The sequence below is a fragment of the Ricinus communis genome, chromosome 3, assembly GCF_019578655.1.
Source record: "Ricinus communis isolate WT05 ecotype wild-type chromosome 3, ASM1957865v1, whole genome shotgun sequence".
Classification (NCBI taxonomy): Eukaryota; Viridiplantae; Streptophyta; class Magnoliopsida; order Malpighiales; family Euphorbiaceae; genus Ricinus; species Ricinus communis.
Window position 1 is genome coordinate 33,121,703 of NC_063258.1, and position 16,309 is coordinate 33,138,011.

The following is a 16,309-nucleotide window of genomic DNA, read 5'->3' on the forward strand; positions in this document are numbered from 1 at the left end:
AATAGTTTTGACCTAAAACCATGCAAAATGCTTTCAGTAATTAATATATCAGTGAAAAGAAAATATATGACATTATAGAAAAAGACTAATTGAGACATTGCAGAGCAATTGCTTTTGGGTACCGCATTCTTCTCAAGAAACCTCATACGTTTAAGCAGGAGATAACCTGATTGTGCCTTTTCTACTCCATCACAAGCGCGGCTTCATTTTCCCATATAATCATAAAAATAATTTAAATTGTAAAATGAAATTAATTAATAAAAAAACAATTTTTACCTTTAAATTTTGCTCCTTAAAAGGAAAATTTGTCAATATTGAATAATTTACTTTATTCTGTGCTTTAAATTAGATTGAAATTAAAAGTTTTTTTATTATTATTAACTGAATTCCGCTTCATTAATTTTAGTGTTTTATATATATATATATATATAAATATTGCATTGAATTGACTCCCTCAGAACATACGTTTTAATGCTATATCCTCTTGAAAAAGCTATTCTTATACAAGTAATAATCCAAAGAAAGCTCATATGTTTTCTGCAACTCAAGTTCCTTCTATTGCTATTATTTTAATATTAAATTATATTCGACCTTGTTTTAATTTTAATCAGTCATCACGATTATTATGCAATCGCGTTTTTTTTCTTTCTAATTAACTGAAAAATTAGCTGTTTGTGTTTTTTGGGGGATTAGGGCAACAGGTAGACGTGATCGAGACCCTAATGAAATTATATACATGAAGTGTTTGATAAGTAAACAAAAGAAAAGATGGTGATATATAGATGTCTACCATTTTAATTGATTAACTTCTCACTTCTCAATAATTCAAAGTCAAGCCTCTCAATCTTGGCAAAATCATAACTAACCCACCTTCAGATGAGATGGCTGAAATACGGAAATGCACAAGTTACAATTCTAACAAAAGATTTCATGACACATAACCCTAAACCCTACTTATTTAACACGTTAAGTTACTGATCTTGTGCCTAAGGATAGAATTAGTTATTTAACATACTTTCTCTTAAAGTTATTGTGTAGCAGACAGTCACATTTCAGATGCAATTCTTAAATCAGGCCACACTTCATTGTTTGTGAAGATATTTTCAGGAAATCTCAACATGTATATATGAGAACACTGATCTTGATGTTAAAAAAAGGGTCTAAAATGTTTTTGATTTAATTGATAGACAGATATTACTTGAGAAATAGGTCTTATAGTTGGATAAATATTACTTATTTCTGGTGGAAATCACAAGCATCGCTATATATGTAATAATAATAATAATATTAGTGGAACAAGAATATACTAAAACAAAGATGGTGGATGTGGAACGAGAAGTTTGTAACAGAAAGAATAAAGAAGGAAGTTAGAAAGGAAGGCCACACAAATTCCAGTAATATATTAGTTGAAGAAAATAAGGGGTAAATATAAAAATATAGTTTCAGAATTTCTTCCGAATATTTATAAGAGAAGCATAAATAAGGATTTCTTTCTTTTCTTTTTGCTGGTTAAGCTATAGGCTATGGGCTGGTGAAGGTTCCTTCTAACAAAAAAGTGTATAAGTGCAGGAAGATCGATCGACGAACCAGCATTATTAACATATATACGTTGGGCAGATACATACATACAGCTGCGAGAAGAAAAGGAATACGATCAATCCAGCAGGAGCAGGGGACCTGGTCATTGGTTGGTGCCACTGCCACAGAGAAAACCTTCTTGGATCCTTCCTCGACGTGTCTGTGGTTTTGACTCCTTCCTCGACCGTCTGTTGAGGTCTGCAGATGTGGCATGAAGATATTGGTCAGATGGCTTAAGGGCCCACAATCAAGTGGCAATATGCTTTTTTTTTTCTTTTTAGGGGAAAGTGGCATATGTTAGTGTGAGTGTAAAGAGCAGTTTACGTGCAGCAGTGAAGATTGTTGTATTTAAACCTTTTTGTCTTATTTGCATGTCCAAATGGTTCCTTTTCATTAAATTTTCTATCAATGAATACTATTAATTATTATCTTCTTCTTCTTCATAACTGGTACCCTCTCACACTGCCCTTTATTTTGTTTACTTAGTATTCCCACATACAAATACCACTAATTAGATTCTTAAATGCTCTATCATTCTTCAAACTATCTATGTTTGATGATTAAATTTGAAAGAACAAAAAGTAGAAAATTAAAAAGCAAAAGACGTATTCTGCTATAAACATATACACAAACTCGTACGTTGAACCAGGGAAAAGATAAATATACGAGTGAAAACTAAAAGTTGAAACCCTAGACAAGACGAGGCTAAAATGGCCATTTCACAGCAGATGGGCAGCCGTGCACAAATGGATCCTAAACAAAGGATTACTTCAAAGAGTATCCATATATGTTATTATAAAAACATATATAAATAAATATATGTGTAGGAAGTGACCTCAGTACCTTGTATGAGAAGATCCATATTAGGTGAGATCTTGAGAGACATAACCTCTTATTTTTTTCTCCCTTTCTTCTCTTATCACAAGCTTAATTAAATTCCAGATTTCTTGTGCATGGTAAGTAAGAAATGTTTCATGAACTCTTGCACGTTCATTCTCTATATCCCTTCAAGTTACCTTTTTCTTTGTTTATCAAATGAATGATATAACAAACACCACAACCTAATTCGAGAATTTTAATCTTTTTCCATGCAAGTAAGCTAGCTACATAGCTACTCCTGTTCAAAAATATTAGATCCTAAAGATTAATTTCTAATTGGCTCGTCCTTATCATTCGTGCTTCTTAGGAAGATATTTGATCCCTCTAGCTAGGGTTTTGTTTGACAAAATCAAGCAAGCCCTAAGTAGACCAATATGCAAACATACATATAGTTTTCGCATTTTGTTTCATGTTTTATTAGGGTTTTGTAAATTCTTATGCGCAATTCATTCATTCCGTTTGTTTCTAATACAGAAGAATACGGGTGAGAAAAGCCAGAAGAAGAAAGCTATGGAAGAAGATGCAAAGGATGGAAGTTTGCCACCAGGGTTTCGGTTTCACCCCACAGATGAGGAACTCATAACTTACTATCTTATAAACAAGATATCGGATGCTAATTTCACTGGCAGAGCCATTGCTGATGTTGATCTCAACAAGTCCGAGCCTTGGGACCTTCCAGGTATACTTATATATAGATATATAGTTTCGGACTTCAGGATATGCTTGATCCATGGTCGTTAGCTTGTCTTTCATCGTCAGTTCGTACCTTGGATGGTTTTAGAGTTCGTGATAATTTTCTTAGTGTAGTGTATGCCATTTTCCCTTTCGACATCCATATATGATTCCAAAGTTACTCATCTAATTTGACTACAACTTTTCGGTTGTTTCAATTTTCTTTGTTTGTTTGTTCCCTTTTCTTTTGGTTTTTTTACCCTCCTCAAACAGGGAAGGCAAAAATGGGAGAAAAAGAGTGGTACTTCTTCAGTCTTCGAGACCGGAAATACCCTACTGGAGTGAGAACAAATAGAGCTACCAACACTGGCTACTGGAAGACCACAGGAAAAGACAAGGAGATCTTCAACAGTGTTACTTCAGAGTTAGTTGGGATGAAGAAGACGTTGGTTTTCTATAGAGGAAGAGCACCCAGGGGAGAGAAAACCAACTGGGTCATGCATGAATATCGTATTCACTCTAAATCTGCCTTCAGAACTAGCAAGGTAATACTGCCTCACTGAAACACCATGTATATTTCTTCCTTGTGTTTGTTTGCGAACTAATGGAATATAAACGACAACCTGTTATTCGCATGTATAGATCAGATTGTATTGAAGCTAAGTAAATCTTCTATAAATTACTAGAATTAAATTTGCATCATGTTTGTTGAGAAATTTTTTGGTAACCGCAATCTCTTACAGAAGTTTATATGCACATGCAGCTCTTATTGATTTAAGAGGATCAGCCAATGTATTAATTATACAACTGATACCTTATTTACTGAGATAAGAAATATTTATTAGATTGGTGAAACTGGCTTTCGTAAAGCAAGCCACTGCCGAAAACAATGAGGTGATGAATTTAATGATCTAATTATTATGAGAGCATATCATTACTGAACAACTTGTGCTATACAATATAGTGAATTTCCTCTAAATTTAAAGTAATATTTTTTTAATCTAGATATTAAACTTGAGTTCTAATTGACTAAGTTTTATTGGTTAAGTTATGTGTATCATGGTGCTACTATCTATAAGTTTCATTCAGATTTATTAAACCTATATACAAAGTTATCTTTTTAAGTAGTATGAATACTTCTACAAGCAAAGCTGAATGTGTCAAGACTCATCTTCTTCCTACTTCCTTTGTTTTTTCTTTTGTGCGTGTTCGTGCGAGTGTAGTGTGGCTTAGCTTCTAACACATATAGTAGGATGCATTATTTTAATACGGTGGGCGTACAGTCTGACCTCATCTACTATATAAATCCAGCAGGATGAGTGGGTGGTTTGCAGAGTGTTCCAGAAAAGCGCAGGAGCTAAAAAGTACCCACCCAACCAATCAAGGGCAGTGAATCCTTACAGCCTTGATATGGGACCAAGCAGTATACCAGCACAAATGATGCAGGCAGCAGAGAACTATCAGTTCCCAGTTGGAAGAAACTACATGAGTCAAGCAGAACTTGCAGAACTTACAAGGGCTTTCAGAGCTGGAGGATCAAGTACTAGTGTAAATCTACCACTTCAATCCCAGATGAACTACCCAGTTGGAGCAGGAGCTGGATGCTTTACAATATCAGGGTTAAACTTGAATCTTGGAGGGGCTGCTACACAACCCATTTTTAGACCAATGCAGCCCAACCCTCCTCCTGCTATGAACCAACAGGATGTTGCATCTTCCATGATGACTAGTAATACTTCTTTTGCAGCGGAGGCTGCTGGCTACGGTGCAGAAATGAATAATGCAAATGCCCCAAGCAGCAGATTTATGGGCGTCGAACATTGCATGGATTTAGATAATTACTGGCCTTCTTATTGAGGACAACTGATTCAGTTGAGCAAATAGACAAGCTTCTTAATGTAGAACTAATATATACATAAGTACGTCTAGTTCCAAGAACTTTTAAATTAGTTCTAATGCACTGTGTTAGGTTTCCCACGGGTAAAATACCCAGGTGCTAGACTGATCTTTCATGTTAGGGATTCAGATCCCTGAATTTCAGCGTTTAAAATTTTTTTTCCTTGTCTTTCAAAATTGGCTTTGATCAGAGTTGAACACTTTCTGTCATCTATAAATTGTTGGGAAAAGAAAAGACAGATCCCACTTTCTTTTTCTTGAAAGAGGCAAGCATATTCTTTAATGCATTAAAACAGGAGACAAAATTTCAGATAGATTATTGTTATTATTATAGTTTCCTTTGGATTTCTCTATATTTAGATTCTATTTCGAACACTATAATTGATTGCATTCAGGAAGGCTATTTCTACTTTCAGGAATGCAATTCATACACAACACCCCCGCCCCCCGTCTAGCACTGAACATGGATTGGTTTAATTCGGTTATCTATAAATTACCAGTACCATACCAAACTCCGATTCTTTTAAAGTTGAAGGTACCAGTACCATACCAAACATAAAAGGGTCCGTACAGTTCGGTTCAGTGCTATTTTCGGTTCTAAAAAATTTTAAAAATATAACTTTAATCTGATCTTTAATCAAATATATTTAAAGAAAATATGATTATCAACCTAAAGAAAGTAGTATGAAAATCTGAATTAGAATTACAATCACATTTTTGAACATATTTTACAATTCAGTCACTTATAAATATAATATTTCATTCAATATTCAAATATAAACTATTAAAATATATGTTACTGCTAGCATAAAAGTATTTTGCAGATGGGAATCATTAAAATAAAATATTTTTCGCAGTTACACCAACAATCTACCCAACAAAAATAAAAGTAAAAAAGTAAAAAAGAAAAAAAAAATATCCGAGACTGATCAATGGCGGCACAGTTATGGGAAGAGAGAGCGCTAAAGCGGAAGACGTTTGCGCGAACCAATTCTTGGTTCTGCCTTTCTGCGAGCCAATTATGTATGGTGCTAAAGAGGAAGATGTCTATGCAAGCCAATTTATTCCCTATTCCTTTTGATTTTCTATCCAAAAATTTACCTTAGGGGTTTTGTGTTTCTGAATTGAAAATTAAGAGGTGCGACAGTATGTTCTAAATAGGAAGAGGTGTGTTCAAATTATTAGGTGTAGGTTTGTAGTATATGGTAAAAAAAGATATTAGAATTAAGTTAGTAGATAATAAATTATAAATTTAGTATTAGAATAATGTATATCAGTATCAGTATACTATAGGATATTAATATATAACTTTTTTTTTTATAGAGTATAAATTGTATTATAACATTATAGTTACTTTTAATATGTAATATTTTTTTCTTATTTCGATAATAATTACTTAAATTATATAAAATGATAAATATAAAATAATTTTTTATAGAATATAAAATATTTTATAATATTATAATTATTTTTAATAGATATTTATATAATATAAATAATTATTAATAAATATATGTAAAAGATTCAATTCTACGATTTGATTCAAATCAATACAATACAGATCAGTTTTAGTACAGTTTTTACTAAAGAATCAGTACTGTACTATAATAGTAAAAAAATTCAAAACAATTTAATTTATCTATAAAAAATTTCAGTTATTTCAATTCTGATCTAATATTTTTCGGTACAGTTATTCGATTCGGACTGAAATCATCGAAATTCATGCTCAGACCTACCCATCACTCCTTGTTAGGGAAACACATGGGTTTTATTCGGTTCATATACCAAGAAATTCTGAGAGCACCTTAAGCCCGCCCATGCATTTCGCTATCAGAAATCATTTTGCAACTTGGAAAGCCAACAAAATGGCCTCACTCCCCTCTCCTTTTCCTGTTTATTTGACAGCGTCCCGACCAATAAATTAGTTTATATACTCCAAATCACCGAGGACAATAGGGATTGCCCAAAGCTCAGCTTCAACATCGAAATCCTACGGGAGTAGAAATACCACCCATACTGAGATTAAAAAGAGGGGAAAGAGTTTCAAAACCATCCGGTAAGCACAAATGTAAAACCAAAAAGCCTATAGCAAAAGATGCACAGCAATGCAATTTTAACGAACAAATATTCGAGGAACTCTCAACTACAAATAATGAACAAAAAAGAACAATAAATTACAAATCTAACAACATTAACAGCCTTGACCCATACTACATCTGAAATTCTCAAGATGTCTCATTTCTGTGGTGTGAAAAAAGGTTCTAAAAAAACATTTTTTACAATGACTGGAAAAGAAGTATGCAGGAGGTCCAATAACACCATCAGGTTTCTTGAATAGGATTTAACTTTTTAGACCCGAGGAACTTGTGCAAAGGATAGTGCTCCATCTGCAAGATAGAGATATAAATTGTTGGACTTGATCAAATCTTAGCTATAAGCAAGCACATGGGGGAAAGATAAAATGAAATATGTGATTTAGTACAGTAGTAGAACGTGGCAACCCAGAAAACCCCGAGGTGTGGAAGCATGCATCCTAGGGCCTGGGCATGTTCCAATAGCAAAGTAATATAGCATACAGCAAATATTTCACTAAAGAAAATGTCAATAATCAACCTCGTCATGCTCTACTTGTCAGGATGCCCCCTTTTAGCCTTACGACGAGCATGGTTGGTGTTGGCATGTCGAATTGGTTTCTTCGCCTTTTTGCTGCAAAATTCAGGTAACAACAAAGAATTATAAACGGAATTTGCTTAAGAATGTAAATGAAAAACCTATTATGACATAAAAGATTGACTAATTAATTAATTAATTAAGGAACTAACCAGAAAATTGCCGAACAAATTCTGGACAACAGGATGATAGGTAAGGCCAACAGAGCAGAGGCCTACAATATTGAAAGAAAAGCATTGCTAGTTAGTTGTTCATGCTGGGTAGCATACAGTTTACAAGTTGGTTTTGTTGATAACAATTAAACAAACTCATGATGCACATGACCACCAATCCACCAATCCATACCATGAACCAGATCAACTCCTTAGTTGCAAGAGGTCTTGTTAGCTCATGCTTGTTCAGAGTTTCTTGCACAGTGCCTTGCACCTGGAGAAAGCATGATAACCGTTTATACAATTAATGATTAAAAGGAAGTAAAGTATAAAAATAGATGCAATCAAGTCATCAGTTCCATATTATTATCCAAAACGCTCTCAATAACAATTATGTAATTGAACACCACATAACAGTAATGCCTCAGCATTACATTGATACCTGATGGTGGTACGTGGATGCAGACTCTAAAAATTTTCCATAAGCATGAACTGCCTGCTTCATATAGGGCTTCAAAGCCACTCTAACTTTATCCACATGGGGTTTTGTAACAGTGGCGACCTGATCAATATATGGCTTACTAAACTTCTTAGCTTCCTGAAATCACATTATGTATTTTAGTGCAGCTTAAGACAACAGTATAGAACAACATTCTAAATGGAAGAATATACACCTGAAAGTAGGGATCAACGACTTCTTGTACTCTGCTGACATGAGGAGTTATTGCAGTCTTTGAGGCTTCATAAGCTTCAATTGTTTTTGTAGTCAATGATTGTACATGTGGTTCAACATGAGTTACTATCAGCAACCATTGTTCCTTCACAGCTGGGACCCATTTCTTCAAGCAACAGGACAAATAACAATAAGTACAAACACCCCAGTTTCTTCAGTTGCTTAAGCAATTAACCAATGCTCCGTTACAGACATTAAGCAAAAAGTTCATTTAACCATAGTAAGAACCTCAGACCTGCTGGTACTTTATTTTTTTAAGCCAAACTTCAGATCTCGTAGCAAAAGTTGAGCTTCAGACATATAGTCCATGACAATAAAAACCAAAATCCTCATCCCAAATTGCAGACTCTACTCGCTACATTAAAGAAAAATCATAAAGTAGATGCTTGGAGAACAAGGAAAGAGAGCTTACAGTTTTAACTGTATCCAGATGTGGTTTGGCCCACTTTTCGGCGTGGGCTTTTTTATCCAGGGCCTGAAACAAATTTCAACATCGTGCTTAGTGATAAAACTATATTCTGGAAGATACAAACATTTTTGGCCTAGAATTCAATATGGTACTTTAAAAATTACCAAATAACATTAAGGAAAAAAAAAATTGAACCCATGTTGAAACCAGAAGATAATACCTTTTGGATCACCAATTCCATGGCTGGCCTTCCATGCTCATTCCAATGTGTCTACAATAATGATTGAAACAATTCAATTTCACCACACCATATATGAAGATACTTGTGTTGAATATAATCAATTTGCATCAATGTACCTGAATTCGAACTAATTCTACAGCTAGCCAAGGCGGAAGCCATGCACCATGAACCTGAGTACACGTCAGAGCTATTTATTAGGATAGATGCCAAATTCTGGTCCATATGTAATGTTCTATATGAGATTATGGCAATCTGAAGTGACAGAATGGATGTAAAACCTAAACTATACAAAATGAGTAACAGAATGTTATCAAAGCATTTTTCACTTGGTTCTACTTGCACCAGATGCAGTTCCTTAAGAGGCTTCCACAATCACCAATAGGATGCAAATAATTCAAAAGTTGTATACTCCTATGCATGGGTGAATATGATCCCAAAAAGCCTAGGATATGGGATTTTCAGTTTCAGGATGGCTAAGATAGAATCACATATGTCAGTTCTTAACCACCATAAAGAAAATAATTTATAGCATCAAGCAATAATAAATTGCTCCGCTACATCTAATGCCATCCTCTTCTTTCACAAAACAAATATCCAGATCCAGAACAGTGCACCATGACAAACCAGACTAAAACATTCAGAAGCTCATAATCAATTGGCCATAACGCTTGCTATCACTATTACCAATAATAATATTCCCCCACTCGTCAAAAGGTGTTTTTTTGCTAGTCTAAGGAGGCTGTTATTTAAACCAAAATTTGTAAACAATCTTAAATAAAGCATTCATGAACAAACAGTTCCTGTCCTCCCAAGTTTTGCAACTAGAAGACGACATCAAACCCTAAAAACAGTTATTGCTCCATAAGAATGAATAGACATATTTAAAACCAATGAAGAGATAAAACCACATTAATTTGATTATTGATATAGGTTTTCTTTTGAAAATTGTAACATGTACAAAGAGGACACTAAACACAGAAAAGATGAATAGCACAAGAAAGAAACATATCAAATTATTACCTCCATTAGTTCCTTAGTTTTTGAAGTAGCTTCAAACTTTGCCTTCATCAGCTCTTCCTACCAAAAGGAAAGAAAAAAAAAAGAGGGATAAAGTGCATATAAAGAAACATCATCATACAATAGATGCAACAGAAACTTCACAAATAACTTAGTACCTCAGCAACTTTAAGAGCACGCTCTGTCTTGCGAAGTTTGCTCTTCTGTTCATCATTAATATTTTGAAGCTGTATTAAAAGGCACAATATATACATCATTGCATACCATCCCAACAAATGAAGTACACAGAACATGAGAGTTTGTTTGTTCACTAAAAGTGAACTGATTAATATAAACAAAAAATGAACTAAGTTTGACACAAATGATCCGTTCAGAAAACTCAGTTTCCACGAAGGCTTAGTTGAATTGAACTCAGGTGCTATAGTTAAGCAGACCCATATTATTACTTATTTTTTTGAACATCAGCCTCAAAGAGAGATAATAGTCAGTTTCCTACAGTTTTTTTTTTATATTAGTGTGTGCTTGAACTCAATACATCTATCCTTGCCCATAAACCTTATAACTAATAGGCTTGCCCATAAACCCTATAACTAACAGGCTTTCCTTACCTTTGATCCTGCTTCAGAATCAAAAGTAAAAATGCACTCCTGATATGATTGTTGTCTCAGGAGATATCAAGAAGTATTGATAAAAAGATTTTATGAAAGCAGCAAAGCACAAATTGCTGACCAAAACTTCAGAATCTAATAAAACCCTGCTGAACCAGTAACTTACATTTTCTAACTTCAAGTGTAGTTCAGCAATCTTCTTTTCAGCTTCATTTGCTCGTGCTTCCAGGGCCTCTTTCTCCCTGTTTTGTGTTTCTACTTCCTTTTTAATATTTTCAACCTGCATTGATAGTAGTAGCATGTATAAATCACCGAACAATTCTATCAAAATAAGCAGTTCATACATGTAGAATTATTAGAACCTGCTTTTCTAGTTCGCCTGCCCGTGCATGAGCCTTTCCAACCTGCTCCGCTGCATCTATTTTCTCCTTTTTCTATTAAACAGAAAAAGTAAATGTTGATATAGCATGTAACCGGTTCTAATAGTTAAAAGTAATGAAACATTAGGGAATCACTCTTGTGTTTGGATGTTTGATTTTAGTGTGGAACAAATCGAATGTGTACCTGAAGAGAAGATATTTCGGTCTGCAAGGACAAAATACTATCTGAATTATCTTTAATAATTTTATCGTTCTGGGATATTATCGCATCCTTGTTCTTCAATTCTCGTGTTCTCTCGTCAATCTGGGATTCTTCATATTCCAACAAGCAAAAGGCAAAAAGAAAAACCCCAACATAAGCAAGCAATCCATAATTGGAAATAAAATGTTACAAGTCAGAAATATAAAGTAAATATATTCACATTTCTTTCCTAAGTCGGTGACAATGCGATAAGAGGACAGAAGGATATTGTAAGATTTACAGTTAGGAGTTACAAGAATTGAAGTTACAGGAGTAGAACAGTAATATTGTGGAACAATTTTGGTAATCCATTACAAATGAAAACATTATTAGCGAATATCCCAAAGAATTCGATTGGTTACCTAATTAATATAATATCATAATAAGAACGAAGAAACGAAGACAAATTACGGTTTCTATTCTCTAGGATTAGCTACTGAAATTTTTGAAGAAATGAAGGCGAACAAAAATATATATATATATATTTTAAAAGAAAAAAAAAGGCGGTTACTGCAATGTTGCAAGATTAACAGAGGAATAAAAAAAGGAGCAACAAAGTAAAGCAGCAGTTTGTATGCTAAGAATGACCTTAAAAGTAGAACATTCAAAGCTTGCAACTAATTGAATAGGAGAAAACAAATGTTCTGATTTAAAAAGAAAAAAAAAATAATAATAACGAACCGAGGGCATGGATCTTAGAGTTAAGCTGGTCGAGTTGGATCTTGAAAGCGGAAGAATGAACGGCGTGTGATGAAATGAGTTGATCATCGGATTCGAGGGAAATATCCGCTCGAACGGCGGAGAAAATTAGGGCAAGAAAGAAAGAGAAAATCGCGAGGTTAGCCATCATACTCAAAAGCTGCCCCTGAGACTCAGAGAAGGGAGAAACACAAACATATAATAAAATCTGTTTAATCCTCTGCTCTCTCTACCATCACCACCACCTACTTACTGTCTACAGACGTGTTATAAATTATTGTATAAAAAGAAAATCAAAACGCGATCGGGACCCAAGATTTTTATTTATGTTTTAAATATGTTGGGTTAGAAATCTTTTTTTTTAAAACAAGTGCAGGGATAAAAGACACGTGTTGGTTTACGATCACTTATTACGGAAGTCCAAAGGGGAGATCGCGTCTCATGATTTTTCAATTTATATGTTAGTTAATAAAATATATATATATAAAATATTTTTATGAAGTTTTTAGTTCATTTCAAAGTATATATGAAAATTTGCTGTGTACGATAACATTTATATGGGTTAATATTTCTACTAATTATACAGAATTTTAATAATTAAGAGATAATTTTAGAAAAGTATTTCTTTTTAAGGAGGATAAAATAATTTCGTAATTTTTCAAATAATAAAAATATTATTGTGGTGTAGGTGACAAGAAGAAGAAGAAGAAGAAGAAGGAAAACAAAATAAATGAACAAAAAGGAAAAGGAGTGTGGTGCCGACGGTAGATTCCCTTTTATCTTTTTCATTCATTTATCAACCGGCGTAAACACATAGCTTTTATAAAGATATTCTAAACTTTTAATATTTTAATCAAATTTATTTACTCTTTTTTTTTTTTTTTAGAGTTTATCAAATTATATTTAAAGCTTGTTTTGATTGAGAATTTATAAATATCTATAATTTTTTATAATTCAGGTAAAAATATAAATATAAAATCTAAAAAATTTGAAATGAGAATTAAAAAGAAAGAAATTTCGGCCAAACCGAGATATTTTAATTTAGTTATATAAAATTGTGATTCTTGTAAAAATATAAATATATTTAGGAAGAAAAGGAAAGGATAACAAAATAATTTTATTGGGCTCTGTATCAATCGTTTGTGTTTGGACTGGTTGGTAGAGTTTTCATGTCGAAAAGAAAAGTTACAAAATAGGGCCCAATGCCCCCGAATTAGTCTTTGTTTATTTTTATTTTATTTTATTCATTTTTGTTAAACGATTTCCAACTTTGTAGTTTTTGTAATCACATTTTGAGTCCGCCATATATAATATTTCTTTTACAAATTAATATCAAACTAACTAATATTGTTAATTTCTACAATGTAATAACAGACTATGTAATACATTAATAGAGTATTAATGTGAACCAGAAATATTAAAAAAAGAAAAATTGCAAATTCTAAAGTAAAAGGGATGCTTCCTCTTTTTTCTTAAGAAGTACTTTTTGGATTTTTTCATGAATTATTATTATTTATTTTTTTATCATATGGATTGATTGTGATACAGTTAGGAATTCAAGGTTTGGTATATAGAAAATCACTCTAATTCTTAAGTTAGTCTTGCAGATGAAGCCGGGCATGATGAGTGGTTTCAGAAATAGGCATAATGGGGCACCGTGTCATACTTTTTCGAGCGACATGAATGCATGTTTATTAACTGAAAAGGCGATCCATCTATAGATAGGTATTAGAATTAGTAGGCAATCTGACGACTAGTTTAGAGAATCCATGCTTAGATAGGTATGTATAAGTTAGGTTTAATTTTGAAAGTTATTAGTGAGAATGCAAAATTACTTTGATTGCGGGCATATAGTGAACTGAGGAGACATGTATGCATCTATTATCTATTATTGATGCAGGGAGGGAGTTTGGTTATATCATGACTTCAGATAATTAATTCAGTTTTTACTTTCTCTATCCAAAACATTCAATTTACAAGTGAATTAGGTAAAGCAAGGCAACTTGCGAATTGAAGGCGCAAAAGCAACGTGACTTACAATTGGAAAAGATAAGGAATGGCATTAATTAATTAAGGCAACACATTTTACCTCCCACTTTCTATTGATATCAAAATATCTATAAATATATATGGATGATAAAAGAGAAACATTAGGATTTTGACGGGGCTGCCTGAACGGAATCTGGATGAAGGGCAGTTTCTGAATGGGAGAGAGAGAGAGAGAGAGTGGTATTTGTTTTGTTCCATAACGCAATTATTGCTTTCAGATTTGTACTGAGAGTTACGACGTAATTCAAAAGTCATATAATGGAAACATACATACATATGTGTGACGTGTGGAAGTAATAATTGAACTTGCTGGTCTGCCCGATTCTGGTGCTATTCATAATTCTGCCTAACCAAAGAACAATACAGTAATGCTTTTTCAGATACCAAAACCATTCGGACTGCTCACATTTTGTTTCAACTTCCGTTCTCTGTATGCTCAATTCGCCAATCGTTTATATCATAACACCACATTCTCTCTTTTACTCCCACATATATATATATATATATACACACACACACATATAACATCCAAAATTCAAATTCTTTGTTTTTAAGACTATTTCATATAATACCCATTTTCTTATTCTTTCTCTTGACCTTTGTCCATCAATTTATAGTCATTTAGTTGTTTCTTTTATATTTATATTTTCTGTTTTGGGAGCCATCATCGATCAATCATGTGGTCATGTATCAATTTAGTTTCTGCGAGTGGCAGATGCCACTGAAAGGGTCCATTTATTTAAGTATAAAAGTAAAACGGTGACAAACTATTGGTATCACCATTGATATTGACTTTTAGCTACCCATAGTTATAGGTGACAATTTTCTTTATAGCAAAGGGTATTTCGTGACAGCTTTAAAATATTTTTGTGACAGTTGGATGACATGGTTATCGAATTCAATCTATAAAAGCTAAGGTAACTAACCAATTGCCAACTGCCCTTTAGAGTAATTACTACTGCTGAATCCATTTTGTCATGGATTAAGTAAGAAATATATATATATATATATATATATAATGCATTTTGCACTAAATCAATGCTGCAAGTGCCAATTGCCAGGTCTGCTTAACAGTAATATCCGGTCCAACGGCTGGACACTTGAATGGAATATGGGGACAGGAATTCAAGTGGAGACCACACCTTTTCCTGTCTCTTGTTTAATTTTATACAGCTAGAATCCATTTGCCTATGATGCATGAGTTCAGAATCTGATCGTGTCGAAACAGTAAGCAGAAAAGAAAATGGTACCAAATTGACGAGCTGAGTCGGGACTAAGCCATTTTCTTTTTAAGGCTCTGATTAAGATTGTGTAAGCAGTGTGAAGGTCTGGAAGTAGTAATGCAGAAACGTGGAAGCCGCATTTACAAAACTTTTTCGAACTAAAGATGGCCCCATATGTTTTCTTGCTTCTCAGCAACATCACATCAAACTCAAGTATACATGCATATGTATGTATTTCTGAATGAATTCCCCATATTATTGCTGATTTTTCGTCTTAATTTCTATATATATATATATATATAGTCGTAGCAAGTGTGCTTTTTTACAGTTGGTTTTCTCTTTAGTGGTAATAGTAATTCTATTTTAAGGCTTATAGCTAAAGAAACACAACCAAAAAAATTGACAGCCACATGAAAACTACGTAAAAGTGCTGCTGGCATTGCATGAATCACTTTTTCTCTTTTCCCTTTGTCCTATGTAACTTAGCGGCTCTTCCCGGTCATGATCGGCCACTGTGCTCCTCCTTTTTGCTTTTTAATTATCTTTCTTTTCTCTTTTTGTGTGGCAAAACAAGAATATATGCAAGCAACTCCACACACACACACACAAACACACATATATATATAGTTCCGCATCAAAACATATAATATACAAAGCTAGACTACTACAATTTTTTTTTTTTTTTCGTGATACTATAAGAGTATATATATATATATATATATATATATAGAGAGAGAGAGAGAGAGAGAGAGAGAGAGAGAGAGAGTGATTTTCCATTTTTCTTCTAATTGATTTCATACAACAAGCAGAAAACAATGATTGTAATTTGACCAAACATTAATTGCGCCAAGGATATGTATGC

At 33.4% G+C, this 16,309-nt stretch overlaps 2 protein-coding genes across 6 annotated transcripts; one reads left to right on the forward strand and one right to left on the reverse strand.

The window, feature by feature from the left end:
- Nucleotides 1-2,407: 2,407 nt before the first annotated feature.
- On the forward strand, nucleotides 2,408-5,288 carry LOC8282080 (NAC domain-containing protein 92). Of its 4 annotated transcripts, none has more exons than XM_025158938.2 (4): nucleotides 2,408-2,534; nucleotides 2,932-3,136; nucleotides 3,403-3,674; nucleotides 4,441-5,288. In XM_025158938.2, exons 1-4 carry the CDS (start codon nucleotides 2,532-2,534, stop codon nucleotides 4,984-4,986), a joined length of 1,026 nt encoding a protein of 341 aa, XP_025014706.1. In that variant the 5' UTR covers nucleotides 2,408-2,531; the 3' UTR covers nucleotides 4,987-5,288. The 4 variants fall into 4 exon arrangements, with proteins under 4 accessions (XP_025014706.1, XP_025014707.1, XP_025014704.1 ...); XM_025158939.2 differs by having other exon boundaries at nucleotides 2,424-2,445; XM_025158936.2 differs by lacking the exon at nucleotides 2,408-2,534 and adding an exon at nucleotides 2,559-2,672.
- A 1,823-nt stretch (nucleotides 5,289-7,111) lies between these two features.
- LOC8282081 lies at nucleotides 7,112-12,471 on the reverse strand. 2 transcript variants are annotated; one of them, XR_003080328.2, is made up of 16 exons: nucleotides 12,158-12,471; nucleotides 11,420-11,547; nucleotides 11,218-11,289; nucleotides 11,022-11,135; nucleotides 10,406-10,474; nucleotides 10,251-10,307; nucleotides 9,347-9,400; nucleotides 9,210-9,260; nucleotides 8,993-9,055; nucleotides 8,522-8,686; nucleotides 8,290-8,445; nucleotides 8,041-8,121; nucleotides 7,848-7,909; nucleotides 7,611-7,731; nucleotides 7,508-7,574; nucleotides 7,112-7,412 (listed from the first exon to the last, which is right to left on the reverse strand). XR_003080328.2 is itself a non-coding variant. In XM_002527935.4 (15 exons), exons 1-14 carry the CDS (start codon nucleotides 12,324-12,326, stop codon nucleotides 7,650-7,652), a joined length of 1,323 nt encoding a protein of 440 aa, XP_002527981.2. In that variant the 5' UTR covers nucleotides 12,327-12,470; the 3' UTR covers nucleotides 7,112-7,412; nucleotides 7,639-7,649. The 2 variants fall into 2 exon arrangements, 1 of the variants encoding a protein (XP_002527981.2); XM_002527935.4 differs by lacking the exon at nucleotides 7,508-7,574 and having other exon boundaries at nucleotides 7,639-7,731; nucleotides 12,158-12,470.
- Between the last annotated feature and the right edge of the window lie 3,838 nt (nucleotides 12,472-16,309).

Bases quoted from the DNA above. Each gene is read 5' to 3' on its own strand.
- LOC8282080 (XM_025158936.2), top strand. The intron at 3,137-3,402 runs GTATACTTATAT...CTCCTCAAACAG, and splicing joins CGAGCCTTGGGACCTTCCAG to GGAAGGCAAAAATGGGAGAA. The intron at 3,675-4,440 runs GTAATACTGCCT...ATATAAATCCAG, and splicing joins CTGCCTTCAGAACTAGCAAG to CAGGATGAGTGGGTGGTTTG.
- LOC8282081 (XM_002527935.4), bottom strand. From the start codon at position 12,326: ATGATGGCTAACCTCGCGATTTTCTCTTTCTTTCTTGCCCTAATTTTC. The intron at 11,548-12,157 runs GTTCGTTATTAT...TGGAATATGAAG, and splicing joins CTCTAAGATCCATGCCCTCG to AATCCCAGATTGACGAGAGA. The intron at 11,290-11,419 runs GTACACATTCGA...TCTGTTTAATAG, and splicing joins CCGAAATATCTTCTCTTCAG to AAAAAGGAGAAAATAGATGC.